General features: G+C 46.8%; 1 protein-coding gene across 1 annotated transcript in view; it reads left to right on the top strand.

Annotated features, from left to right (window-relative positions):
• The window catches only part of LOC128639732 (uncharacterized), a 59,348-nt gene extending 47,492 nt beyond the window's left edge, over positions 1–11,856 (top strand). The window contains exon 2 of the mRNA XM_053691848.1: positions 10,625–11,856. Within this exon, the coding sequence (XP_053547823.1) occupies positions 10,968–11,840 (873 nt within the window). The 5' untranslated portion in view covers positions 10,625–10,967 and the 3' untranslated portion in view covers positions 11,841–11,856. The remainder of the gene's footprint in view (positions 1–10,624) is intronic.
• Positions 11,857–27,682: the final 15,826 nt, after the last annotated feature.

Here is a 27,682-nt window from a genome sequence, read left to right as displayed (position 1 = left end):
TGTGCTGTGCTCTGTAACCTAGTGTATACACTGTGCTGTGCTGATACCTAGTGTATACACTGTGCTGTGCTGATACCTAGTGTATACACTGTGCTGTGCTCTGTAACCTAGTGTATACACTGTGCTGTGCTCTGTAACCTAGTGTATACACTGTGCTGTGCTGATACCTAGTGTATACACTGTGCTGTGCTCTGTAACCTAATGTATACACTGTGCTGTGCTCTGTAACCTAGTGTATACACTGTGCTGTGCTGATACCTAGTGTATACACTGTGCTGTGCTGATACCTAGTGTATACACTGTGCTGTGCTGATACCTAGTGTATACACTGTGCTTTGCTCTGTAACCTAGTGTATACACTGTGCTGTGCTCTGTAACCTATTGTATACACTATGCTGTGCGGATACCTATTGAATACACTGTGCTGTGCTCTGTAACCTAGTTCCGATCAGCCAATAGAATGCGAGCTCAATCTGATTGGCTGATTGGATCAGCCAATCGGATTGAACTTGAATCTGATTGGCTGATTCAATCAGCCAATCAGATTTTTTTAACTTAATTCCGATTGGCTGATAGAATCCTATCAGCCAATCGGAATTCGGCGGACGCCATCTTGGATGACGTCATTTAAAGGTACCTCATTCCAAGTTCAGCAGTCGGCCGGGATGGATGCTCCGCGGCGGCGGAGCGAAGAAAGAAGATTGAAGATGCCGCCGGAAGAATGAAGACTTTGCTGCCGCTTGGAGGAAGACGTCGCCGGAGGAAGAATTCTTCTTTGCCGCTTGGAGGAAGACGTCGCTGGAGGAAGAATTCTTCTTTGCCGCTTGGAGGATGACATCGCCGGAGGAAGAATTCTTCTTTGCCGCTTGGAGGAAGACATCGCCCGGATCGGATCAGGAGTTCGGCCCGGTGTGGTGAAGACAAGGTAGGGAGATCTTCAGGGGGGTAGTGTTAGGCTTTTTTAAGGGGGGTTTGGGTGGGTTTAGAATAGGGGTATGTGGGTGGTGGGTTGTAATGGGGGGGGGGGTATTGTATTTGTTGTATGCAAAAGAGCTGAATTCTTTGGGGCATGCCCCACAAAAGGCCCTTTTAAGGGCTGGTAAGGTAAAGAGCTTTGAAATTTGTTGAATTTAGAATAGGGCAGGGAATTTTTTTTATTTTGGGGGTTTATTATTTTATTAGGGGGCTTAGAATAGGTGTAATTAGCTTAAATATCTTGTAATCTTTTTTTTATTTTTTGTAATTTAGTGTTTGTTTTTTTTGTAATTTAGTTTAGTTAATTTAATTGTATTTTTAGATAGATATTTGTAGTTTATTTAATTTATTGATAGTGTAGGTGTATTTGTAACTTAGGTTGGGATTTATTTTACAGGTAATTGGGTAATTATTTTAACTAGGTAGATATTAAATAGTTAATAAATATTTAATATCTATTATACCTAGTTAAAATAATTAACAATTTACCTGTAAAATAAATATTAACCCTAACATAGCTACAATGTAATTATTAATTATATTGTAGCTATCTTAGGGTTTATTTTATAGGTAAGTATTTAGATTTAAATAGGAATATTTTAGTTTATAAATGAATTAGATTAATTTAATATAAATTTAGTTAGGGGTGTTAGGGTTAGATAGAGTTAATATAGTTAATATAAATACTATAGTAACTATATTAACTATATTAACCCTAATATAATTAGGGTTAATATAGTTAATATATATAATGTAATACCTATATTAACTATAATATACTTAGGGTTAATATAGATAATATAGCTGGCGGCGGGGTAGGTAGATTAAATTAGGGGTTAATCATTTTAATAGAGATGGCGGCGGTGTAAGGGGCTTACATTAGGGGTTAATAATTTTTATATAGGTGGCGGCGGTGTAAGGGGTCAGATTAGGGGATAGATAAGGTAGATGGCGGCGGTTTTAGAGGCTCACAGTAGGGGGTTAGTTTATGTAGATGGCGGCGGGGTCCGGGAGCGGCGGTTTAGGGGGTAATAACTTTATTAGGGATTTCGGGGGGGGGGGGGGATCGCGGTTGACAGGGAGATAGACATTGCGCATGCGTTAGGTGTTAGGTTTATTTTAGCAGATCGCGGTTGACAGGGAGATAGACATTGCGCATGCGTTAGGTGTTAGGTTTATTTTCTAGTTAGTTTAGGGAGTTACGGGGCTCCAATAGTCAGCGTAAGGCTTCTTACGGCTGCTTTTTGTGGCGAGGTGAAAATGGAGTAAGTTTTCTCCATTTTCGCCACGTAAGTCCTTACGCTGCATATTGGATACCAAACTGCGCGGGTTTGGTATACCTGCCTATGGCCCAAAAAACTGCGGGCGACGGCAGAAATATACGCGCGTAACTTCTAGGTTACGCCGTATATGTGATACCAAACCAGCGTAAATATTGGCGTCGCCGGCTTTTGCGGGCGACGATTTATATCGGATCGACCCCCTAGTGTATACACTGTGCTGTGCTGATACCTATTGTATACACTGTGCTGTGCTGATACCTATTGAATACACTGCGCTGTGCTCTGTAACCTAGTGTATACACTGTGCTGTGCTGATACCTAGTCTATACACTGTGCTGTGCTGATACCTAGTGTATACACTGTGCTGTGCTGTTACCTAGTGTATACACTGTGCTGTGCTCTATAACCTAGTGTATACACTGTACTGTGCTCTGTAACCTAGTGTATACACTGTGCTGTGCTGATACCTAGTGTACACACTGTGCTGTGCTGATAACTAGTGTATACACTGTGCTGTGCTGATACCTAGTGTACACACTGTGCTGTGCTAATACCTAGTGTATACACTGTGCTGTGCTGATACCTAGTGTACACACTGTGCTGTGCTAATACCTAGTGTATACACTGTGCTGATACCTAGTGTATACACTGTGCTGTGCTGATACCTAGTGTATACACTGTGCTGTGCTGATACCTAGTGTACACACTGTGCTGTGCTGATACCTAGTGTATACACTGTGCTGTGCTGATACCTAGTGTATACACTGTGCTGTGCTGATACCTAGTGTATACACTGTGCTGTGCTGTAAACTAGTGTATACACTTTGCTGTGCTGATACCTAGTGTATACACTGTGCTGTGCTGATACCTAGTGTATACACTGTGCTGTGCTCTGTAGCCTAGTGTATACACTGTGCTGTGCTCTGTAACCTGTGTATACACTGTGCTGTGCTCTGTAACCTAGTGTATACACTGTGCTGTGCTCTGTAACCTAGTGTATACACTGTGCTTTGCTCTGTAACCTAGTGTATACACTGTGCTGTGCTGATACCTAGTGTATACACTGTGCTGTGCTCTGTAGCCTAGTGTATACACTGTGCTGTGCTCTGTAACCTAGTGTATACACTGTGCTGTGCCCTGTAACCTAGTGCATACACTGTGCTGTGCTCTGTAACCTAGTGCATACACTGTGCTGTGCTCTGTAACCTAGTGCATACACTGTGCTGTGCTCTGTAACCTAGTGTATACATTGTGCTGTGCTCTGTAACCTAGTGTATACATTGTGCTGTGCTCTGTAACCTGTGTATACACTGTGCTGTGCTCTGTAACCTAGTGTACACACTGTGCTGTACTCTGTAACCTAGTGTACACACTGTGCTGTACTCTGTAACCTAGTGTACACACTGTGCTGTACTCTGTAACCTAGTGTATACACTGTGCTGTGCTCTGTAACCTAGTGCATACACTGTGCTGTGCTCTGTAACCTAGTGCATACACTGTGCTGTGCCCTGTAACCTAGTGTATACACTGTGCTGTGCTGATACCTTGTGTATACACTGTGCTGTGCTCTGTAACCTAGTGTACACACTGTGCTGTACTCTGTAACCTAGTGTACACACTGTGCTGTACTCTGTAACCTAGTGCATACACTGTGCTGTGCTCTGTAACCTAGTGCATACACTGTGCTGTGCCCTGTAACCTAGTGCATACGCTGTGTTCTGTAACCTAGTGTATACACTGTGCTGTGCCCTGTAACCTAGTGTATACACTGTGCTGTGCTCTATAACCTAGTGTGTACACTGTGCTATGCTGATACCTAGTGTATACACTGTGCTGTACTCTGTAACCTAGGGCGCGATCAAATATACGCCGCAGATTTCGGCGCAAGCGTGGGAACCTGCGTCGTCCATAATTTCACCTCGCACATCGGGGTATTACATAAACTCTGCCGGCAGTTCATAAAGTGCTGTAAGTCTGATAAACTAGCGATGTCCAGAAATGAGCGTAACTACAAATTTCTGGAGTCGCCAGTGACTTACGGCACTTTAGAAACTGCTGGCGCCTAAGAAAAGTAAAGAAAATAACAAATCTCCCGTAAAAGTCTAACATGCCTCCCAAAAATAAGCCTGACACGTAAAACCCATATATCCACAATCCCCCCCTCTCATTACTAATATTAAATGTATTAACCCCTAGACCGACAACCCCCTACAACGCAATATGCCTAATTAAACTATTAACCCCTATATCCGCCATCAAACCCACACCGCAAGTAATAACTAAATTTTTAACCCCTAAATCCGCCAACCCCAACATCGCAAACTGCCTATTAAAACTATTAACCCCTAATCTGTCATTAACCCACAACGCAATAAACCTAATCAAGTATTAACCCCTAAACCGCCATAGCCCACAACGCAATAAACCTAACCCCTAACCTAACCCCCCCTAAATAAACTAAAATTACCTAATTTACAAAATACTAAACTTAGTATTAAATATAAAAAAATTACTCTACTTTTAAAATACAAATAAACTAAGTATAAATTAAAGGGGCAGTCTAATCAAAATTCAGGAGTAGACTGTCCCTTTAAGCAAGAATTACAGAAAATAAAAAAATCTTAGATTATGGAAAATAAATAAAATTACAAAATTTTAAATAAATTACACCTAATTCCTATGAAAATAAAAAAGCCCCCCCCCCCAAAATAAAAACACCCCCTAATCTAATAAACTACCGGTAGTCCTTAAAAGGACTTTTTGCAGGGCATTGCCCCAAGATAATCAGGGGCGCGATCCGATATACGGCGTAGGTTTCGGCGCAAGCGTGGAAACCTGCGCCGCCCGTAATAACACCTCGCACATCGGGGTATTACATATACTGCGCCTTTAAATGCTAAACTGGCGTAAGTAGGACAAACTGGCGTTCTTCCGAAAAGTGCCCAAATACACATTTTAGTCGTTGCAAGTAACTTACGCCAGTTTTTTGTCCACGTAAAGTCTTAATAAAGAGTAGTTTTATGCAAATTAGGCTAACACTGGTAAAAATGAACTGCGATTTCAAATAAATGCGACACGTAATTACGCTATTCAAAATTCATATATAAACCCATGCGCAGCCGCCATTTTCTTCAGTGTGTTTGGATGGTTCGTTGAGCTACAGCACACTACAGTGGAGTGGAGGATTAGTGAGAGTAGAGAGAGACGCGCAAACAGAGGAGTTAGTTAGGTTGCATTGTTGTTTGATTAAGCTTGTACACTTACACATCTTTTTACATATTGCACACATATTTCATACATACATATACAAATACACCACACTTTTTTTTCTAACACCTTTTATTTAAATTTTACAGTGTGATAGGCTGAGTGTTTGGCTGTGATTGTGTGTGATTGAACTGGGAGTGAGTGTGAGTGTGTGAGTGTGTGTAGTGTGAGGATGGTAGGGAGAGGTAGGGCGGAGGGGAGGAGGGGAGTGGCAGGGAGAGGAGTATTGGAGAGGACAGGAGGAGCAGTGGGGTCCCCATCAGGGAGTAAGTGGAGTGGGGAGAGGGAGAGCTAGAAGGGATGATGGGAGGGGAGATGCCCGAGAGCCCCAGAGACCAAGCACATCTAGGAGAGGGACAGAGGGTGCACATGGGGACAGAAAGGGGGAGGAGGGAGAGGATAGGGAGGAACCCACACCAGGGACATCACAGGGAGCAAGCCAGGTGTCCATGGAGGATGAGATGTCCAAACTTCTCATTTGCTGAAAATAGTGCCCTAGTCCAGGCCATCATGGATAATTACAGTGCCCTCTTTGAGCAGGAGAAGGCCAAAGGCTGTGCCAAAAGGTGAAAAACAGCATGTTTGGCGGTAGAGGATGCCGACAACAGTGTGGCCCCGCAGAGGAGGACTGTTGAGGGCCTTAAAAAGCGGTGGAATGACTGCAAGAAGTGTGTGAAAGAAAAGATGGGGCAGGAAACTATACACCAGAGGGGAACAGGCGGTGGTCCACCTCTGGACACAGAATATAACAATTCGATGACACAGACCTGCTAAACAGAGCGCTCCTGGGGTCCTTAGTTAGAAAAACAATAATCCTGTATAGGCACAATAGGAGAGAGGGTGTGGGAACTGAGTCCTTTACAAAAGTATATTATTAATTCATATTCTCGGGCGGCAACTGCTCTTCTCGGTGCGTCTGCATCCATAATGTAAATAGTATCCAAGACTGAGAAAAGAAAGTAGCGCTCCAAGCCCAAAAATATCAAATTCAACTTTATTCCAAAATTGTTAAAACCATAGAAAAATAAGTAAAAAGCGGTCAGCACAAAATAAATTGGTGCAAAAAACAAGTGATAGAACAGGTGTAGAACAGCATTTTTTGCACCAATTTATTTTGTGCTGACCGCTTTTTACTTATTTTTCTATGGTTTTAACAATTTTGGAATAAAGTTGAATTTGATATTTTTGGGCTTGGAGCACTAGTTTCTTTTCTTACTCTTGGACACAGAATATAACACCTGGCAGGAGATGATACGCAGGTCCCTGAGTATCACAGCAGTCCGTGGACCTCCAGGGGCTCGTGACTCAGGGGCTGCAACCACAGCACATCATGCTGGTGAGTAACATCCCACACACCAGTATTATATGTATTTGAGATATAACATCCTTTAATGTCACACATTCATGTACACAATGAGGAGCATGTTATTTGGCCTACTAACAAAAACATCTACCATTATATTTGACATTAAAGGGACACTGAACCCAAATTTATTCTTTCTTGATTCAGATAGAGAATGCAATTTTAATCAACTTTCTAATTTACTCCTATTATCAAATTTTCTTCATTCTCTTGGTATGTTTATTTGAAAAGCAAGAATGTAAGTTTAGATGCCGGCCCATTTTTGGTGAACAACCTGGGTTGTCCTTGCTGATTGGACAGCACCAATAAACAAGTGCTGTCCATGGTTCTGAACCAACAATTTGCTGGCTCCTTAGTATAGATGCCTTCTTTTTCAAATAAAGATAGCAAGAGAACGAAGACAAATCGATAATAGAAGTAAATTAGAAAGTTGCTTAGAATTGCATGCTCTATCTGAATCATGAAGGAAATTTTTGGGTTCAGTGTCCCTTTAATGCTACTTAACACAATGCAATTCATGATATGAGGTGGAATAGTGCAATACTAACATGTCTCAGAGTAACACAGGCCACAAGCCACATGTAGAGTTTTCAGTAAATGGACATGTTACGGTTGCCTCCAGGCTGGCTGGAAGTTGGACCGTAGAAAAGGATGCTCCTAGCGCTCACCAAAGAATCATCAGCACCATAGTCAGCAATCCCTGTAGTGATATTAGCTGAAGCTGTCCCCTACAAACATGAGTCAAAGCTGCAAGTTAGAGGGACAGAAAATAGGTCTGATGTGCTGTAGCACACAGCCTCCTTTTTATTGAGGTTACATGCAAACAGGACACTCTCAGGGGGAGGCATAAAATCCCCCATCACACATTTGATATTAGATAGAGAGACACTCCCTTTGACAGGCCACAACATTTACTTCAGCAGATAACATTACACACAATAAAACAATGCAGTCCACCTTATCAATACTAGTCTGATTAGACAATGGGAAAGTTTATCACTAAACCTAATTAGAGCTAATCCCAGCAGACTTGTATGTAGAATAGGTTTCTTGAAGCTGAACAAAATTTAACTCTTAATGGCACACAATGAAACTGAACCAAGTGGGAGAAAACCAGGGACAAGTCATTTCACAGGTCTGGGGACATAGTCTTAAAGGGGGCATTGTTCACCAGAGTCACAATATGTCCCCAGACGTTTCCCAAAGGGCCACACACACCCAACAAAAGTCAATATACTCTCAGGGGCACAATCTTCCAGGGGCCATAGTCATGAGGAAGGAGGCTGGCAAATAGGCTTCTCCAAAATCCAGGGAAGCAGGGCAACCTTCCATTTAAAGGGCCAGTCACAAATAGCAGTTTGTAACATATCTCCCCTTTTGGAGGGAGACTAACAAGGCACCTGACCTTCTGTCGGTCAGTGCCTAAGTTAGTCTCGCAACCCACCCACAAATAAACACTAGCAGCAAAGCAGCCCCCCCACAACAAGTAGCACTGGCCTGTAGGTTCCAGGTTATAGGATGAAAGTGTAGCATCCTCTGCCTTCCTGGCGCAGCTGTGCAAATAGCTGATGGTACTTGGGGGGCAGAGGCCAGCGGCACTCTGCCCTGGTGCCAGCGCTTCTGCTGGGGTGAGGGGTTTGCAGGCCAGTCCTGTAACAAGGGGGTCTGTAGGGCAGAGGCCAGCAGCGCTCTGTTCTGATGCCAGCTCTTCTGCTGGGGGAATTGGGGCATAGTCCTGCCCGGTGGCAAAGGGAACGTGGGGGTCAGTGGGGGTTAACATCTCCACTGTTAACCCTGGGCCCAAGTTAGGAGTTAGCTGGGGAGGGGGAGATTGGCTTACCTCCTCCTCCTGATACTCCGGCGGCCGTTGGGAAGGGAGGTCGATGCTCTCCGCTTCCTGTGGAACATGCTGCGGCTGGGGATAGAGACCGGTTGTCTCCTCTCCCTGGAAGGCACACTCCGGCTGGGGAGGGAGGTCGATGCTCTCCCCTCCCTGTAGCTGGGTCTGTCGCTGGGGATCTGGGCCGCCTGCCCAGCATCCCTGTAGGGCCGGTAGAGAGACTGCGGTCCCATCTCCACCTGCCTGCTGGGGGTCCTCCCAGGACCAGTCTATGAGGCCTGCTGCCTCTGGTATCTCTGGCTGGGGAAGGGGACTGGTTGTCTCTTCCCTCTGCACGGTATACTGCCGCTGGGGAGGGAGGTCGCTGCTCTCCTCTCCCTGTAACTCTGGCTGCCGCTGGGAAGGGAGGTCGTTGCTCTCCGCTTCCTGTGACTCACTTTCTCGCTGGAGACCAGGTGTCCAGACCCTCAAACTCCACAGTTGGCGCTCAAAGGCTCGTGCCGCTTTGTTCTCCGTATCCAATTCCCGGATGATGCGACTGACTACCTCCTGTGCAGGGTCTGGACCATATCGGACTAGCCGCCTCTTTACCTCTGGAACGAAATCCGCGCCCTCATAGCGACGGATCAGGTTGAGGTGCTCTTCACAGGGTTCTGAATAGTGTCTTGTCAGCTCCATGCTGCTGTAGGTAGGGACGCTGCGCAGTGGCTAGCGTTGCCCTCAATAACTCTCCTACGATACCAGTGCTGTTGTGGTGCTGCTCCTTGCGCTAGGACGCGATCCCACCGCTGCCGCCAAATGTTACGGTTGCCTCCAGGCTGGCTGGAAGTTGGACCGTAGAAAAGGATGCTCCTAGCGCTCACCAAAGAATCATCAGCACCATAGTCAGCAATCCCTGTAGTGATATTAGCTGAAGCTGTCCCCTACAAACATGAGTCAAAGCTGCAAGTTAGAGGGACAGAAAATAGGTCTGATGTGCTGGAGCACACAGCCTCCTTTTTATTGAGGTTACATGCAAACAGGACACTCTCAGGGGGAGGCATAAAATCCCCCATCACACATTTGATATTAGATAGAGAGACACTCCCTTTGACAGGCCACAACATTTACTTCAGCAGATAACATTACACACAATAAAACAATGCAGTCCACCTTATCAATACTAGTCTGATTAGACAATGGGAAAGTTTATCACTAAACCTAATTAGAGCTAATCCCAGCAGACTTGTATGTAGAATAGGTTTCTTGAAGCTGAACAAAATTTAACTCTTAATGGCACACAATGAAACTGAACCAAGTGGGAGAAAACCAGGGACAAGTCATTCCACAGGTCTGGGGACATAGTCTTAAAGGGGGCATTGTTCACCAGAGTCACAATATGTCCCCAGACGTTTCCCAAAGGGCCACACACACCCAACAAAAGTCAATATACTCTCAGGGGCACAATCTTCCAGGGGCCATAGTCATGAGGAAGGAGGCTGGCAAATAGGCTTCTCCAAAATCCAGGGAAGCAGGGCAACCTTCCATTTAAAGGGCCAGTCACAAATAGCAGTTTGTAACAGGACACTATAGCCATCACAATACTTTTAGCTCAGAAAGCACGTTCTGTGCCTACATCAGGCTAAAGTAAATTGTGTGACCATAGTGTCACTTAAAGAACACATTTTCTCCATCATTGACATGTACACATAACTATTGTATGAAACACATACCTGTATACTGCGCATATTAAAATCCCTCATATCACAAATCACAATGTGCAACAGTGTACATGCATGTTATAGAGTTTGACATGAGAATCAGTATAGGCCCTAGCATGTATCAATGTACATTGTATGCCCACATGGACATATATATGACTGTACTAATCCCTCTCATCATTTGACTCCTCCACAGAACCTCCTGTCACGAGGATGCAAACAGGCATACCTCCACCACCACCAAGAGTCACAGCCATGCAGCCACCACCACCAGTCACAGGCATGCAGCCACCACCACCAGTCTTCAGGCAACCACATAGACAGTATGCTCCCAGGCATGAGCAGGGTTGGATGTCTTCAGTTGAGGACCCAGAAGTGATGCCACCACCATTGACATATGACCCCTGGCAAGATTCCTGGCCAGAGGAATGTTCTTCTTTTGGCTTTGAGGGGGAGCCAAGACAGCCACAAAGGGTCCATGTATTTCCCCCCCCCCCCCAACACAATCTCAGGGCAGTCATGGCTTTTACACACAGAGTATGTCACAAGAAGTGCCAACTGGACAGGCTGAGTGGTCACACACTGGTCATCAGTGGGACTATCAATCCACCCTGAGAGCTCCCCCATCCTCATCACTTGGGAAAGCTCCACCATCCTCATCACTTGGGAGAGCTCCACCATCTGCAGATGTAAATATAGCTGAAACTGTGTCACAAGCACCAGCAGATGCAGCTGACAATGTCCCACAAGCACCAGCAGATGCAGCTGACAATGTCCCACAAGAACCAGCAGATGCAGCTGAAAATATCCCACAAGAACCAGCAGATGCAGCTGAAAATGTCCCACAAGCACCAGCAGATGCAGCTGAAACTGTCCAACAAGAACGAGCAGATGCAGCTGAACCTGCACCTCAAGTACCTAGAAGCCCTGCTGCTCAAGAGCCTGTGGATGCATTGTATTCTCCCCTGGGTGAGGAATACATTGCACTCCAGAGGAGGCTCATAACAAGCTCTGAGAGCAGACAAAGAGGCCAAGAGAGGTTCTTCAGGAGCCAAGAGAGGTTCCACAGGAGCCAAGAGAGGTTCTTCAGGAGCCAAGAGAGGTTACACAAACGTAGCATAGAGCTGCAGAGGGACATGGCAGCATCATTAAGTGGAGGTGTTCAAAACCAGTCACAGATGATGCAAATTATGTCTGATATGCAGATGCAGATGGACAATAGATGGCGAGAACAAAATCAGCTCTTGGGTGTGTTGGTTGAGCACTTTACACACCAGCAGGACACTGCCTCCAGCCTATCATCTGTGGCCAGCACACCAACAGAAACATCAGAATCTTCTGAAACCAGGAGAACAAGGAAATCCACTCCAGTCACCTCAGCTCCTTCATCCAAGGAGCCAAAAAATAAATAAATATTCTTACCATAAATCTTGTCCTCTGTTATTATCATATAATTGTCATCCACATCCATGTGAGGTGTGTTTTAGTACAGTAATATTGTTAAAACATATAATAAGACCTTTGTGGAAATGGCAAAAAAAAGGTAATATTATCCTGTTTATGAGATATTCATGTTCTATAAACCACATCACATAGTTGTGTATGAAGGGTACATATAGTAATATTCACTTATAAGATGTAAATCAAGGTTTCTCACATACAATATAAATTGACACATGGGTATTGTTACGGTACCGACAGGATACCAAGGGTTAATACCAGGTGAACGATGTCCTGAATATGGGATCAGCAACTCACAACCCAGCCAGTTCCCCCCCTCAAACATGAGACCAGGCTCCACATTGAAGGTAAAAACAGAATGCACTTTATTGAAGGCTATATGCCCAGTATTTATGCAGGTCTGACCCCAGATGGGGGGTTGAAAGAATATTGTACATCAGATAGAGGGAAAACGCCCTGTGACATGATACAATAGAATTACATTACTTAAGCAGATAAACAATTTAGTCTTTCTTATCACTTGGGCGTCTGCTCTCTGGATGTGATTAAACAATGTGAGTGTTTATCACTAAACTTAATTTAAATACACAATAGCTGAGGCTAGCATCCTTGTCTGTAGAAAATAGCTTCTTAAAGCTGAACAAAGTTAACTCTTTTAGTACTGACAGAAGGGTCTGTCACAGGTATATCTAACTAATAATGTATTTACAGAACGTGTGAACATAAGGTACAAACATCCATTTTGATTCTTATTAATGATAGTCAATAAATCATAGTGACCTAAACATGAATTAAACATATGAGAAATTTACAGTAATTAGGGTGGTTAAGGGAAGGGGGGTGGGATGTAGTAGTTTCACTTACATGCAGTGGAAATCCACAGTATGTAATTCTGAAAGACATGATATATACACATGCAATGGTTGGTGAGGTACAGTCAAACATCATAATACATGTCAATGTTACGGTTTACTGTACTTATGAACAAGTAACTTACAGGTGAAGTATTCATGGATGACAAAGTCCCTCACTTCATTCACCCTCAGTGTCCCCCTGTCCACATCCTCAGGTACAAGAACCAGCTGCTGATCTTGTTCTGGTTCTATGTCCCCCAATATACGTGTGTCCACAGCAATGTTATGTAGAATACAACATGCATTGACAATGGAACACACTTTGTTGGGGTTATACTGTAAAGCTCCGCCTGTCAAATCCAGACACCTGAATCTGGTTTTGAGTAGGCCAAAGCTCCTTTCTATCACATTTCTGGTCCGTATGTGGGCCTCCTGGTACCTGAGTTGTGGCTCTGTAAGGGGGTGTACCAAGGGGGTTAACAGCCATGGTCTGCAGCTGTACCCTGCGTCACCTGTCATGTAACATATGTATTCTGATTACTACAGGTTCATCATGTGCTTAAAAGGACATAACATGGATTTCATTTAAAATATATATTTTTCAAAAATATTAAATTGGTGCATTGTAAGCAATCTACTTTTATACAAATCCAAACAAAGTTAAACCAAGCACACAGTCCAACTGGTAAAATCCTCCTGGAGTTACTACCAAACTCCCAATGTAACAGCAAAATAAACAGAAGATGGAGGATATCCAAGTATGCCAATATTATCTTTAATGTGATATATTTAAATCATCACAAGGTCAAACAGCCACGACGTTTCGGGGCTACATACCCCTTAATCATGCCCCTTAAACACATGATTAAGGGGCATGTAGCCCCGAAACGTTGTGGCTGTTTGACCTTGTGATGATTTAAATATATCACATTAAAGATAATATTGGCATACTTGGATATCCTCCATCTTCTGTTTATTTAGCAATCTACTTTGATGCCAGGATTAGTCTAGGCAAAATTCTATCTTCATGATTCAGCTAGAACATTCCATTTTAAGAAAATGTCCTTTTAAGTGAAAAACTATTTATAGTATACTGTCCCTTTAAAGGGACATGAAACACACATTTCTTGTTTCATGAGTTAAAAAGAACCTGCAATTTTATTCAACTTTATAATTTACTTCTATTATGTAATTTGCTCCATTCTCTTGATATAATTTGCTTACAAGCATATTAGATATGCTCATTAGCTGCTGATTGGTGGCTGCACATAGATGCCTCATATGATTGGCTCATCTATGTGCATTGCTATTTCTTAAACAAAGGATATCTAAAGAATAAATCAAATGAGATAATAGAAGTAAATTGTAATGTTGTTTAACATTGTATTCTCTATCTGAAACATTAGATAATTATTTTGTGTTTAGTGTCCCTTTAGTAGAAATATACAGACAAAATGAAGGTACTCACCAAGCAGCCATCCTCCCGAGAGTGTGCCAGATTCGAAAAGCTGGAATAAGGAGGTCTGGTGCAGGATGTAGGAATCATGTACACTACCTGGAAAGCCGGCATACACATGTGTGAATTTCAGAGTGGTATCGCAGACCATCTGGCAATTCAATGAGTGAAACCCTTTCCTGTTAATAGAGGAGTGGCTCCTCATGTGGGGCCATGATACGCACATGTGTGCAATCAATTGCCCCCATGACATTGGGAATACCCCCCAGTCGATAGAAGCCTTGTTTAAGACTGTTTCATTCCTGGGGGGTACGGGGGAAATTAATTTATTGCTGTGTCTGGTTATCTAGAGCAGTCAAAACCTCCCCTAGAATCCTGGAGAAGGTGGACTGCGCTAGGCCAGACACAAGCCCCTCTGTTAACTGGAATGAGCCGGATGCCAAGAAGTGTACAACACACAACAGCTTCTACATACCAGTCAGAGCTCGGTTCCTATTCCCTTGAGGGTCAATATCATCCTTCAAGACCTCATATAGGTCAATGAGGCTTGCAGAAGTCAAGCGATACTTTTCCCTGACCTCCCCTTCTGTCATCCCAAACAGGGTGACCCTAACCCTGTGTATCCTTGGTGCCCTTGCTCTTCCCCTCTGCTGATGCCAACGTCTTATAGGCCCTGCTGGTCTATGACCAGCTGCAGGAACAACAGCAGCAGGGACAGCACCAGGAACAGGGACAACAGCAGGAGGAGCAGGGACAGCAGCAGCAGGAGCATGGACGGCTACAGCACCATGACCAGGGACTTCAGCAGCAACTATATTCTCCACAACAGGGGCTTGTAGGGCTTCCAGCACCCCTTGTGCCCCACAATGCTGTCTCTGTATGTATTGCAGATAATGCAGGGGAAACATGGTGGCTAATGAGGGTGTGCATTGCCAGGTATTTTAAGGCTACAGGTGAGAGGTTGAGCTGCTTGTGATTGGTTTGACACACTTGCAGGGGCAGGAATTATGAATGCTTAGAAGAGGTTTAACTGTTTGAGATTTGCTGCTGATATGTATGTGATTGCGCATGCGTTTGTTAGGCCTTCAGGGAGTTACGTTGTTTTTTTAGTCAGTGCAAGGGTTGCTGCGCCTGCAATTTGTGGCGAGATATAAATGGAGTAGATTCTCTGAATTCTGCGCGCGTAAGTCCTTACGCTGTATATTGGATATCAAATTGCGCGTCTTTTCTATGTTAGTGTATGGGTAAAAAAACTAAGTCCGACGGGTGAAATATACGCGCGTAACTTGTATGCTACGCCGTATATGTAATTCCAAAATCGCGTAAAATCTGGTGTCGCCGGCTTTTGCGGGCGACGCTCTATATGAAATGGAGACCCAGCTCTTTTGACAAAAAATACACATGCCCCCCTACCAGTAAACCCCCCACCCACCAAACCCCCCCAAAAAAAACTAACACTAAAAACGCTAAACTATCCATTGCCCTGAAAAGGGCATTTGTTGGGCATTGCCCTTAAAAGGGCATTCAGCTCTTTTGCTGCCCACCCTATCTAAATAAAATAAATCCCCCCAAAAACCCCTTAAAAAACCCTAAGTCTACCCCCCAAGTGGTCCTCACGTGTCCTGAAGTCCAGTGGAGAAGGTCCTGTTCCAGGCGGTGAAGTCTTCTTCCAAGCGGCAACCTCTTCTTTCTTCTTCCAGGAACCAGCCGGCGCGAAGCGGTGCAGAGTTGAAAACCGGCGATGCTGGAACTGAAGACCGGCGACTGCGGAGCCATGGAGCATGGAGGATCCTCTTCATACGATCTCTGCTGTACACTGAATAGGAATTCAAGGTACGCGATTAAAAATGGCGTCCCTTTAATTCCTATTGGCTAATTTGAGCCTTCAAATTCAAATCAGCCAATAGGATAAGAGCTACTGAAATCCTACTGGCTGTTCAAATCAGCCAATAGGATAAGAGCTACTGAAATTCTATTGGCTGATTTGAACAGCCAATAGGATTTCAGTAGTTCTCATCCTAGGAATTCAAGGGACGCCATTTTTAATCGCGTACCTTGAATTCCTATTCAGTGTACGGCAGAGATCATATGAAGAGGATCCTCCACGCTCCATGGTTCCGCGGTCGCCGGCTGTGTGTATTTTTTTGGCAAAAGAGCTGATTATCTTGGGGCAATGCCCTGCAAAAAGTCCTTTTAAGGGCTACTGGTAGTTTATTAGATTAGGGGGTGTTTTTATTTTGGGGGGGCTTTTTTATTTTCATAGGGATTAGGTGTAATTTATTTAAAATTTTGTAATTTTATTTATTATTTTCCGTAATTGTTACAAACTGCTATGTGTAACTGGCCCTTTAAATGGAAAATTGCCCTGCTTCCCTGGATTTTGGAGAAGCCTATTTGCCAGCCTCCTTCCTCATGACTATGGCCCCTGGAAGATTGTGCCATTAAGAGTTAAATTTTGTTCAGCTTCAAGAAACCTATTCTAAATACAAGTCTGCTGGGATTAGCTCTAATTAGGTTTAGTGATCAACTTTCCCATTGTCTAATCAGACTAGTATTGATAAGGTGGACTGCATTGTTTTATTGTGTGTAATGTTATCTGCTGAAGTAAATGTTGTGGCCTGTCAAAGGGAGTGTCTCTCTATCTAATATCAAATGTGTGATGGGGGATTTTATGCCTCCCCCTGAGAGTGTCCTGTTTGCATGTAACCTCAATAAAAAGGAGGCTGTGTGCTCCAGCACATCAGACCTATGTTGACCCTCTAACTTGAAGCTTTGACTCATGTTTGTAGGATACAGCTTATATCACTACAGGGATTGCTATGCTCTTCATACTCCCTTAGCTACAGGGATTGCTACAGATGGAAGAGGTTCACCTACTGGAGCCTGGTCGTAGGTCCAGGGCGCAGAGCAGACGGCGAGATACCAGCCCAGCAGCGGTGGTTCATAGTCTGCATTACTGATGGTGGCTACGCAGCAGTTATAGAGTCTACGGTGCTGCTGCTCCTTTGGTGAGCGCTAGGAGCATCCTTTTCTACGGTCCAACTTCCAGCCAGCCTGGAGGCAACCGTAACATTTGGCGGCAGCGGTGGGATTAGCGTCCTAGCGCAAGGAGCAGCACCACAACAGCACTGGTATCGTAGGAGAGTTATTGAGGGCAACGCTAGCCACTGCGCAGCGTCCCTACCTACAGCAGCATGGAGCTGACAAGACACTGGTCAGAACCCTGTGAAGAGCACCTCAACCTGATCCGTCGCTATGAGGGCGCGGATTTCGTTCCAGAGGTAAAGAGGCGGCTAGTCCGATATGGTCCAGACCCTGCGCAGGAGGTAGTCAGTCGCATCATCCGGGAATTGGATACGGAGAACAAAGCGGCACGAGCCTTTGAGCGCCAACTGTGGAGTTTGAGGGTCTGGACACCTGGTCTCCAGCGAGAAAGTGAGTCACAGGGAGCGGAGAGCAACGACCTCCCTCCCCAGCGGCAGCCGGAGTTACAGGGAGAGGAGAGCAGCGACCTCCCTCCCCAGCGGCAGTATACCGTGCAGAGGGAAGAGACAACCAGTCTCCTTCCCCAGCCAGAGATACCAGAGGCAGCAGGCCTCATAGACTGGTCCTGGGAGGACCCCCAGCAGGCAGGTGGAGATGGGACCGCAGTCTCTCTACCGGCCCTACAGGGATGCTGGGCAGGCGGCCCAGATCCCCAGCGACAGACCCAGCTACAGGGAGGGGAGAGCATCGACCTCCCTCCCCAGCCGGAGTGTGCCTTCCAGGGAGAGGAGACAACCGGTCTCTCTCCCCAGCCGCAGCATGTTCCACAGGAAGCGGAGAGCATCGACCTCCCTTCCCAACGGCCACCGGAGTATCAGGAGGAGGAGGTAAGCCAATCTCCCCCTCCCCAGCTAACTCCTAACTTGGGCCCAGGGTTAACAGTGGAGATGTTAACCCCCACTGACCCCCACGTTCCCTTTGCCACCGGGCAGGACTATGCCCCAATTCCCCCAGCAGAAGAGCTGGCATCAGGACAGAGCGCTGCTGGCCTCTGCCCTACAGACCCCCTTGTTACAGGACTGGCCTGCAAACCCCTCACCCCAGCAGAAGCGCTGGCACCAGGGCAGAGTGCCGCTGGCCTCTGCCCCCCAAGTACCATCAGCTATTTGCCCAGCTGCGCCAGGAAGGCAGAGGATGCTACCCTTTCATCCTATAACCTGGAACCTACAGGCCAGTACTACTTATTGTGGGGGGGCTACTGTGCTGCTAATGTTTATTTGTGGGTGGGTTGCGAGACTAACTTAGGCACTGACCGACAGAAGGTCAGGTGCCTGGTTAGTCTCCCTCCAAAAGGGGAGATATGTTACAAACTGCTATGTGTAACTGGCCCTTTAAATGGAAAATTGCCCTGCTTCCCTGGATTTTGGAGAAGCCTATTTGCCAGCCTCCTTCCTCATGACTATGGCCCCTGGAAGATTGTGCCATTAAGAGTTAAATTTTGTTCAGCTTCAAGAAACCTATTCTAAATACAAGTCTGCTGGGATTAGCTCTAATTAGGTTTAGTGATCAACTTTCCCATTGTCTAATCAGACTAGTATTGATAAGGTGGACTGCATTGTTTTATTGTGTGTAATGTTATCTGCTGAAGTAAATGTTGTGGCCTGTCAAAGGGAGTGTCTCTCTATCTAATATCAAATGTGTGATGGGGGATTTTATGCCTCCCCCTGAGAGTGTCCTGTTTGCATGTAACCTCAATAAAAAGGAGGCTGTGTGCTCCAGCACATCAGACCTATGTTGACCCTCTAACTTGAAGCTTTGACTCATGTTTGTAGGATACAGCTTATATCACTACAGGGATTGCTATGTTTTTCATACTCCCTTAGCTACAGGGATTGCTACAGATGGAAGAGGTTCACCTACTGGAGCCTGGTCGTAGGTCCAGGGCGCAGAGCAGACGGCGAGATACCAGCCCAGCAGCGGTGGTTCATAGTCTGCATTACTGATGGTGGCTACGCAGCAGTTATAGTGTCCACGGTGCTGCTGCTCCTTTGGTGAGCGCTAGGAGCATCCTTTTCTACGGTCCAACTTCCAGCCAGCCTGGAGGCAACCGTAACAGTAATCTTAGATTTTTTTATTTTCTGTAATTCTTGCTTAAAGGGACAGTCTACTCCTGAATTTTGATTAGACTGCCCCTTTAATTTATACTTAGTTTATTTGTATTTTAAAAGTAGTGTACATTTTTTTTATATTTAATAGTAAGTTTAGTATTTTGTAAATTAGGTCATTTTAGTTTATTTGGGGGGGTTAGGTTAGGGGTTAGGTTTATTGCATTGTGGGCTATGGCGGTTTAGGGGTTAATACTTGTGATGAGACCAATCTCGCCACTGTGCATATGAGGAGCCTGGTTGCCCGCCTGCTGCCTTTAGACTATGGCCCCATGTTGAAACGCTTGATTTTCCCCTGCAGGTAAACGAAGGCCGGGTCGTTCGGTGCTTGCCCTATTTGAACAGTGATACCCCAGATAGCTATGCCATGGAGCCCATTTGTATAACGAAAGACTATGTGAAAGACTTTGGCCCCATGGCAATTGAACTGTATGTGTGTGACCTGAGAGCCATTCAGTAATAATGTGCGCTCAGATCTAGGCTATCTGGGGATTGGTTGAATGTGCCTGTTTTGTGCAGTGGCTGCACAGTTATATGTTTTTATGTATTTTATTGTCTTTTGCTACCATGTGTTCAATGGAGTTTTGCCTCTGTCCTTGGAGATTATTGGATTACTTCCCAATTGTTTCCAGGATAGAAGACTCTGTGAAACTGGTTTTGGACAGGAAAGCCATGCTTCATTTGGTCACAAAGGACTCCGATCTATCTTTTGAACCACTGGACCAATTTGGATGATTTTGACATATGTTTGTATTTGGAGTGTGCTGATACTGAAAATGTAAGTGCCATATTAGTGTATGAAAGTGTATTGCCATAGTGTATGAAAGTGTATTGCCCTAAAAGACTTGCCCCCCGGAGCACAAGTTCCCCCCCGCGGCACTCCTCTCTTACCTTGGTCGCCGTGTGGGGAACCCGATCTGCTCCGCTTCGATGTCTGGCGTGAAATGGCGTCACCGGAAGTGACGTCACCAGAAGTGACATCACCGGACGTACCGCCGCAGGAGGACCCGAGACCGGAAGTCGACGTGGAGAAGGCCGAAGACGTAGTGGGAGCCTGCGCAAGTACCGATGGAGGACCTTGGACCACCTGGGACCCGCCCGGAGCCCCGGACAATGCCGCTGCCCACAACTGAAACAAGGACACCGCCGCCGCGATGGAATCCTAGGATACAGCCGCAGCAGTTGCAGGTAAGGCCGATCCGCTCCCACTAAACCCACCAATGATTTGGGGCCCAATACATGGCCATGAGGGGCCAGGGGGAGACGTGGTGGGAGCCGAAACTAAAACTTGGGCCTGGGTAGTAACCCTGGAGGGAACTCCACTCGTTTGGGGCATCACATTAAGCCATGGGATACCGGGATTAGAACCAGAAGGGCCCGGAACGGACACCGGAGCCAAATTAGGGACATTGGGGACACTTAGATCCACATGAGAGGGGCCTGCCACTGCATAATTAACCCTCCGATGAGAGGGCCCTACATAGGCCGCATGGCCCGCGGGCTCAGACGCCGCATCTGAGGGCCCAGCATCAACCTCCCAATTACCCTCCTGCGAAATGGCCTCTAACAGGGCCTGATCAGAAATATCTGTCATACTAACAGCACCCACATCCCCACTAGACTGACCCAGGGAAGGGAGGAAGAAAGTAAAGGGGTTCAACCCACCATTTCAGGAGATGGCACAATCCATTCCGCAGCTTCATCACTTTCTTCCACAACTTCTCTGTCTGTAGGTTCCTCCCTAGCCTCCATGATTTGTTTTGGAGGTACCTTAGATCTCCTTGAACGCCTCATGTGAAAACTTTGAAGAAACCAGCAGAAAGAGGAATAGGAAATGTAAGGCAAATTGCCTGAAATGCACATAAGGGTTAAGGCCAAGACGGAGGAGGGGAGTGCTGTGTTGTGTGTGTGAAACAATGTTGCAGAAAGAGAGGAGGGGTTCCAGCTTACCCTTTTTAAGCCCAGTACAGGAAGCACAAGTCCTCTTTCTGCTGTTTTCTTCAAAGTTTTCACATGAGACGTTCAAGGAGATCTAAAGCACCTCCAAAACGAATCATGGAGGCTAGGGAGGAACCTACAGAGAGAGAAGTGGTGGAAGACAGTGATGAAGCGGTGGAGTGGATTGCGCCATCTCCAGAAATGGACGGTCGTAACCCTTTGCTTTCTTCCTCCCTTGCCCCTTCCCTTGATCGATCTAAGGGGGATGTGGGTGTCGGTGTGGGTGAGATTTCCGACCAGGCCTTATTGGAAGTTATTTCATTGGTGGGCAGTTGGGAGGGCACTGCTGTGCCGTCAGATGCGGCGTCTGAGCCCGTGGGCCATGCGGCCAATATAGAACCCTCTCATCGGAGGGTTAATGTGGGCAAAGTCCCTAATATAGCTTCAGTTTCGGACCCCACCGGGCCTGCTCCCGGGCTCCGGCGTCCCACTAATGCCCCCCAAATAGCTGGTCCCTCTGGGGTCCCTATCCAGGCCCAAATGCAAGCTTCCGACCCTAGTATAGCGGTCCCGGCCCTTCAGGGCCTTGTAATTTGCCCCAAGTAGTTGGTGGGTATAGTGGGAGCTGTCCGGCCTTACCTCCTGCTGCGGTACCTGTGTCCCATGACTCCATTGCAGTGGCGGTGTCTGTTTTCTAAATGTGGGCTTCGTCGTTGTCCGGGGCTCCGGGCGGGTCCCATGTGGTCCATGGTCCTCCGTCGGTGGTTGCGCAGGCTCCCGCGTCGGCTGTTCCCTTGTCTGCTTTGACTTCCGGTTTGCGGTCCTCCAAGGGTGGGACTTCCGGTGACGTCACTTCCGGTGATGTCACTTCTGGCCCCGCCATTGCGCAGAAGACGGCGAAACAGAGCAGATCGAGTTCCCCACGCGGCATCCAAGGTAAGAGAGGAGTGCCGCGGGGGGGGAACTTGTGCTCCAGGGGTTAAGGCTGTTAGGGCGATGGGGCTTCAAGGTGTAGCAAATGTTGGGGAAGGATTTAACAGGGAGGATATTCTGGTCAAATAGACACGGGGGTCCCTGCTGGAGGCCTTCGTGGGCAGATTAAAAAGGGCATTAATTCTCATCAGGGGGCAAAGGCCCCATCGGGCATTAATTCTCTTCAAGGGGCAAAGGCCCCATCGGGCATTAATTCTCGTCAGGGGGCAAAGGCCCCATCGGGCAGTAATAAAGATGGTGCATCACCTCACAGGCCCATTAGCAGTGATGGGTTCGGGCGGGAATAGTAAAGCTTCTGGGGGTGTGAGTGGCGCGCTGACTGGCGGTGTGTTTTGTGTGTAAGGTATTGGTAGTGATAGTGCTAGGTCTCAGGCAGCGGGCACAGCTCCGGTTGCAGCAAGGAGGGTGGTCACTAGATCTTCTACCAAGCAGGGTTTTCATTATTATTATTATTATACTTTATTTATTAAGCTCCAACATATTCCGCAGCGCTGTTCATGGAATGAGCAATTTCATAGTTTAGATTTGTCACTAGCATCAACTAGGCGTAAGAAAGCCATTCCTCAGGCCCAGAAATCAGTTCATTTCAGTGAGGAAATAGAGTATTTTACTGAGGATGAGCAGGGTGTGTATGATGGGGTTGAGAGTCGCGCAGGCACTCAGGATATGTATGAGGAGATGATAGAGCGGTCTGTGAGCAGGGGGAAGGGGAGAGCAGATCTTCCCCTTCGTGGTACTCCTCTCTGGCATTCTCTTTTGCAGGATAGTGACATGGCTACCACAGGTGATTCCGGAAGTGGGTTGGAGAGAGGAGCTGAGAGTGGCCCAGATTAAATGGTGTCGGAGGATGAGCGTCCATCGACCTTAGGAGTGTTGGCGATTCCTAACAGGACTGGTTCGCGAGCTGGTGAGTCCTCAGTTTCAGTGGGGTTACGGGGTTTCACGTCATCCTCGGATGATTCTGGGTCTGAAAATGATAAGGAGCTGGGGTTACATGGAAAAGGGAAGAAACGTATGTATAAGATGCTTAGGTGGTTAACTGAAGAGAGAAAATCAGCTAAGAGGGGTTTGCACAGATCTTCCGAACCCGTTACCTCTGAGAGGTATGATAGGGCATCCCAACTCAGACTTCGAGTAAGTGGGGTAGGGGGGCCTGTTAACCGAAAGGTGGCGCTCCAGGGGGATACTAGGTCTTGGTCCTCTTATGATTTGCACGAACATCTTAAGACAAAGACGGTTCGGCGCATTCAGGAGGGGAAGTTTGTTAACATTTCCAAGCTCTCGGTGGAAGCCTTGAGGCAGAAGGCGAGAGCCAAAGTTGGGACGGGCCCAAAGAAATACCAGCGCCCTGACACGTTCCACGAATGGCGATGTTGTTTCAGGATTTATGCTTCTTGTTATTTGGAGAGGTGGCCAGACCAGTGTTTAGCCGTGTTAAAGTACATGGAGAACATGGAGATAATTGCAGATCATTATCGTGAGGGGGCCTTGCGTGACTATGACGAGGAGTTCCAAAGAAAGATGATGGGTAACCCACTGTTGGATTTTGGGTGCGTGGAGATGCAGCTCTGGGCCCGGCTGGGTCCTGAGAGAGTACCAGGTACTTCTGCCCCTCCAGCATGTTCGACACAGGTCCGATCTGCCACTAGATTGCGCAGACACCCAGCGGGGGTCTGTTGGAAATTTCAAGACAAGCAATGCATGTTGGGAATGGCATGTTCCTTTCGGCACGCTTGTCCCATCTGCGGAGGACTCCATCTGGCCGCAGATTGTGTTAAGAAAAGTGACAAACAAGACAGGACTGGATCAAGAGGCCCTTTTGTCAGTAAAGGCCGCAATTAGATCTTGGCTCGCGCTGTACCCTGATAGGGAGACAGCGGCCTTGTTGGAGTCTGGGCTCCAGGAAGGTTTTATTATTCCAGTACAGGGTAAGGTTTTAGGTGCTGCGTCCCGCAGGAACCTGAAATCTGCTTCCCAGTTCCCAGAAGCATTAAGAGAGAAATTGGGTAAGGAGGTTTCCCTGGGTAGAATGGCTGGCCCATTTAGGGTAAAGCCTATGCCGGGATTGGTTATCTCTCCTTTAGGGGTCGTGCCTAAGAAGGACCCAGGGAAATTTAGAATGATTCAAAATCTTTCCTACCCGAAAGGCAAGTCAGTTAATGACGCCATCCCGCAGGAATTGAGTACGGTTTATTACCAGTCTTTTGATGATGCTTTACAAGTGGTTCGTAGGTCGGGTCAAGGTGCTTTGTTAGCCAAACTTGACATTGAGTCCGCTTTCAGACTTTTGCCGATCCACCCAACATCTTTTTATTTAATGGGGTGTTTTTTCAGCGCACACTATTATGTCAAACGTTGTTTACCCATGGGGTGTTCCATTTCCTGCGCCTATTTTGAGGCTTTTAGTTCTTTTTTACATTGGGCTGTTGCCGAGGTGACGGGGGAAGATAGAATTGCTCACTATCTGGACGATTTTCTCCTGGTGGGTAGACAGGGTTCCAGGGAATGGGAGTTACTCCTGCACACCATAAGGCTGTTAATGGCCAAATTTGGTGTTCCCTTGGCGGAGGAAAAAAACGGAGGGCCCTTGTACCTCTATTACTTTCTTAGGTATAGAAATTGACTCGGTAGCAAGGGAATGCAGGCTACCGGCTGATAAAGTCCAGAAGATGCTAGAGGAAGTAAGTAGACTTGCAGCGGCACAATTCTGCACGCTAAAAGAGCTTCAATCGGTACTGGGTCTGCTCAACTTTGCAGGGCGAGTCATCCCGATGGGGAGGATTTTCCTGAAAAGAATGGAGCGCCTTTTGCCGGGGGTTACCTCTCCTAAGGCTAGATTGATGATTAGTAAAGACATGAAGGACGATCTCCAGGTATGGGATTTGTTTCAAAGGGATTTTAATGGGGTCTGTATTTGGAGGAATCCTCGGACTTCCGCGCAGTCCCTTCATCTGTTCACGGATGCTGTGGGGGCTTTTGGTTACGGCGCTTATCTCAATGGTGAGTGGAGGGCCGAGCCCTGGCCGGTCGAGTGGACGGCCAGGGGGCTTACCAGGAACATGTGCCTCCTGGAACTTTTCCCCATTCTGGTGGCGCTGGAGATATGGGGGGACAAACTCAAAAACAGTTCTTTCCTCTTCTTCCCCACCAGTAGTTCGCTATCTTAGGATTCTGGTCTTGGGATGCCTTAAGCGGAACATTGAGTTTCGGGCTTGGCATGTCCCTGGGGTTGCTAATGTTATAGCTGACGCACTTTCTTGCTTTCAATGGGAAACTTTTAGGAAGTGTGCTCCTAACGCTGACACTCATGGTGTTCCCTGTCTTCCTTTTCTTTGGCAGGTGGCTTTGGATGGCAGTCCTTGATTCCGGTTCTGAAGGCGTCCCTGGCACCTTCCACTTGGAAATCCTATGTAAGGTATTGGGAAGAATGGGTATTCTTCTGTGATGTTCAGGGATTTCCTTTGTGCACAGGTGAGCAAGATTGGCTATCGCGCTGGCTCGCGGAGCTTAGGACTAAGCAAGTGAAAAAAGGGGCGGTGTCTGCGCAGTTAGCAGCGGTGTCCTTTTTCTGTAAACTGTTCACGCTGATGGACTCTTCCAAGATGTTTTTGATTCATCAAATTCTGTGTGGTTGGGGGAGGTCGGAGGTTCGGCGACCAGACATTAGAGAACCCATAACGGCGGACAGGTTGGTCCTCCTGCTTCGGGTTTTACCCGAGGTCTGTTCCTCAGAATATGAGGTCCAGCTTTTTTCCACGGTGTTCACCATGGCGTTTCATGGTGCACTTAGTGTGGGGGAATTGGTGCCGCAATCTAAATTAATGAAGGTGGGAGGTGTTCTGGCAGATCACGTCAGATTTGCGGATAATGGGGTGTTGCTTTTCATCCCTAGATCCAAAGTTGATCAGGATGGAAAGTGGGCCTGCCCACACACAGGGGTTCCGCAAGTTGCCCTTGTGTCCTGTTGAAGGCCTTCTTGGACATGCGTCCAGTGGGTGCTGATAGATTTTTGATTCATCAGGACGGTACCCCTCTTACGAGGTTTCAGTTTAGGAGGGTTTTGGGATGGGCAGCAGAAAAGGCGGGTTTGAATCCCAATACTATAGCTCCTCACTCCTTTAGGGTGGGAGCTGCTACGACTGTAGTGGCTTTAGGCTGGTCGGCTGACCGCATAATGGCGTTGGGGAGGTGGAAATCCAGGAGGTATCAGATTTATGTTAGGCCCCTTTTATCCCAATGTTAATAATCTGTAGTGTGATAATGTTGTTATATTGTTTCTGTTACGATATGCTCTAACACTTGTTTCTGTTGCAGGGCCTAGCAGTGGTCTGCTTCGTGCCTGGATCGCCAGGCACTCGTTCGTGCACTGAGCAGCCATCCGAGCATCAACTCGACCTGGAGGACAGCAGCTTGGGTTCTCCTCATCTAGGGTGGTCATTAGGTGTTTAGGGAGAAGAGGCCTTTGCTGGGCAGATCTGCCTGGATTACTGCAAGACGCCATGAGGCGGTGGGAGAAACCCCATGTCCTGATCATACACTTAGGTGGTAATGATCTTGGCTCAATTCCCGGCCGGGATTTTAGTGCAGTGATCCAGTCGGATCTGCGCACCTTTAAAGCTTGGATGCCTGGTGTGAGAATGGGTTGGTCGAACATTATCCCTAGGTTGACGTAGCGTCACATGGCCAATCATAGAGCAGCATTTCAGGTTCGCAAGAAGCTCAACAGGGATGTTAGGAAACTGATGTTTGAGCTGGGAGGGTTTGTTGTGGAGCACAAGTTCATTACGGCCGCTGACCGTAGCCTCTACCGAGTTGAAGGGGTTCATCTTTCGGACAATGGCATGGACCTGTTTATTGAAGATTTACGACAGTCCCTACTCCTATTTGTGTGAGTTGGGTGGCGGCGAGAGTGGCCCCTGATATGTGGGCGATCTCGTGGCGGGTGGACAGTGTCTGGGGGCAGGATGTGATCGAGGTAGAGTGACGGCACTTCCGGCCAGGGGTGAAGTCCTCAGACGTGTGTCTGGGGTGTTCCCTGCCCGTGTGATTCCGAAGCCGATAACTCTCTAAGTTTCAGTATTGAGCTACGCTCTGCTTCTTCTCCTGCGCCCTGGTACTGCCCATCTTGTTTGCATGGGTTACTACGTTTAGCTAGTACCTGATTGCCGCCCCCCTGGTCCATGTTTATTCAGATGGTCGTTTCTTGTGTTGCCACAATAAACGTGACCTGCGGGTTTTATAACCAAGAAGCTGCCTGCATTTTATTTCTATGTTAGAAATCAAGTTGAGTTTACATTAAACTAACGCCTAGATTTAGAGTTCTGCGTTAGCCGTCAAACCAGCGTATAGGGCTTCTAACGCTTGTTTTGGCCGCCCGCTGGTATTTAGAGTTCACTTACCGA

The sequence above is a fragment of the Bombina bombina genome, chromosome 9 (genome assembly GCF_027579735.1).
Source record: "Bombina bombina isolate aBomBom1 chromosome 9, aBomBom1.pri, whole genome shotgun sequence".
NCBI classification, from domain to species: Eukaryota; Metazoa; Chordata; class Amphibia; order Anura; family Bombinatoridae; genus Bombina; species Bombina bombina.
Note: the sequence above shows the minus strand (reverse complement) of the source record. Positions and strands in the feature narration are given on the sequence as shown.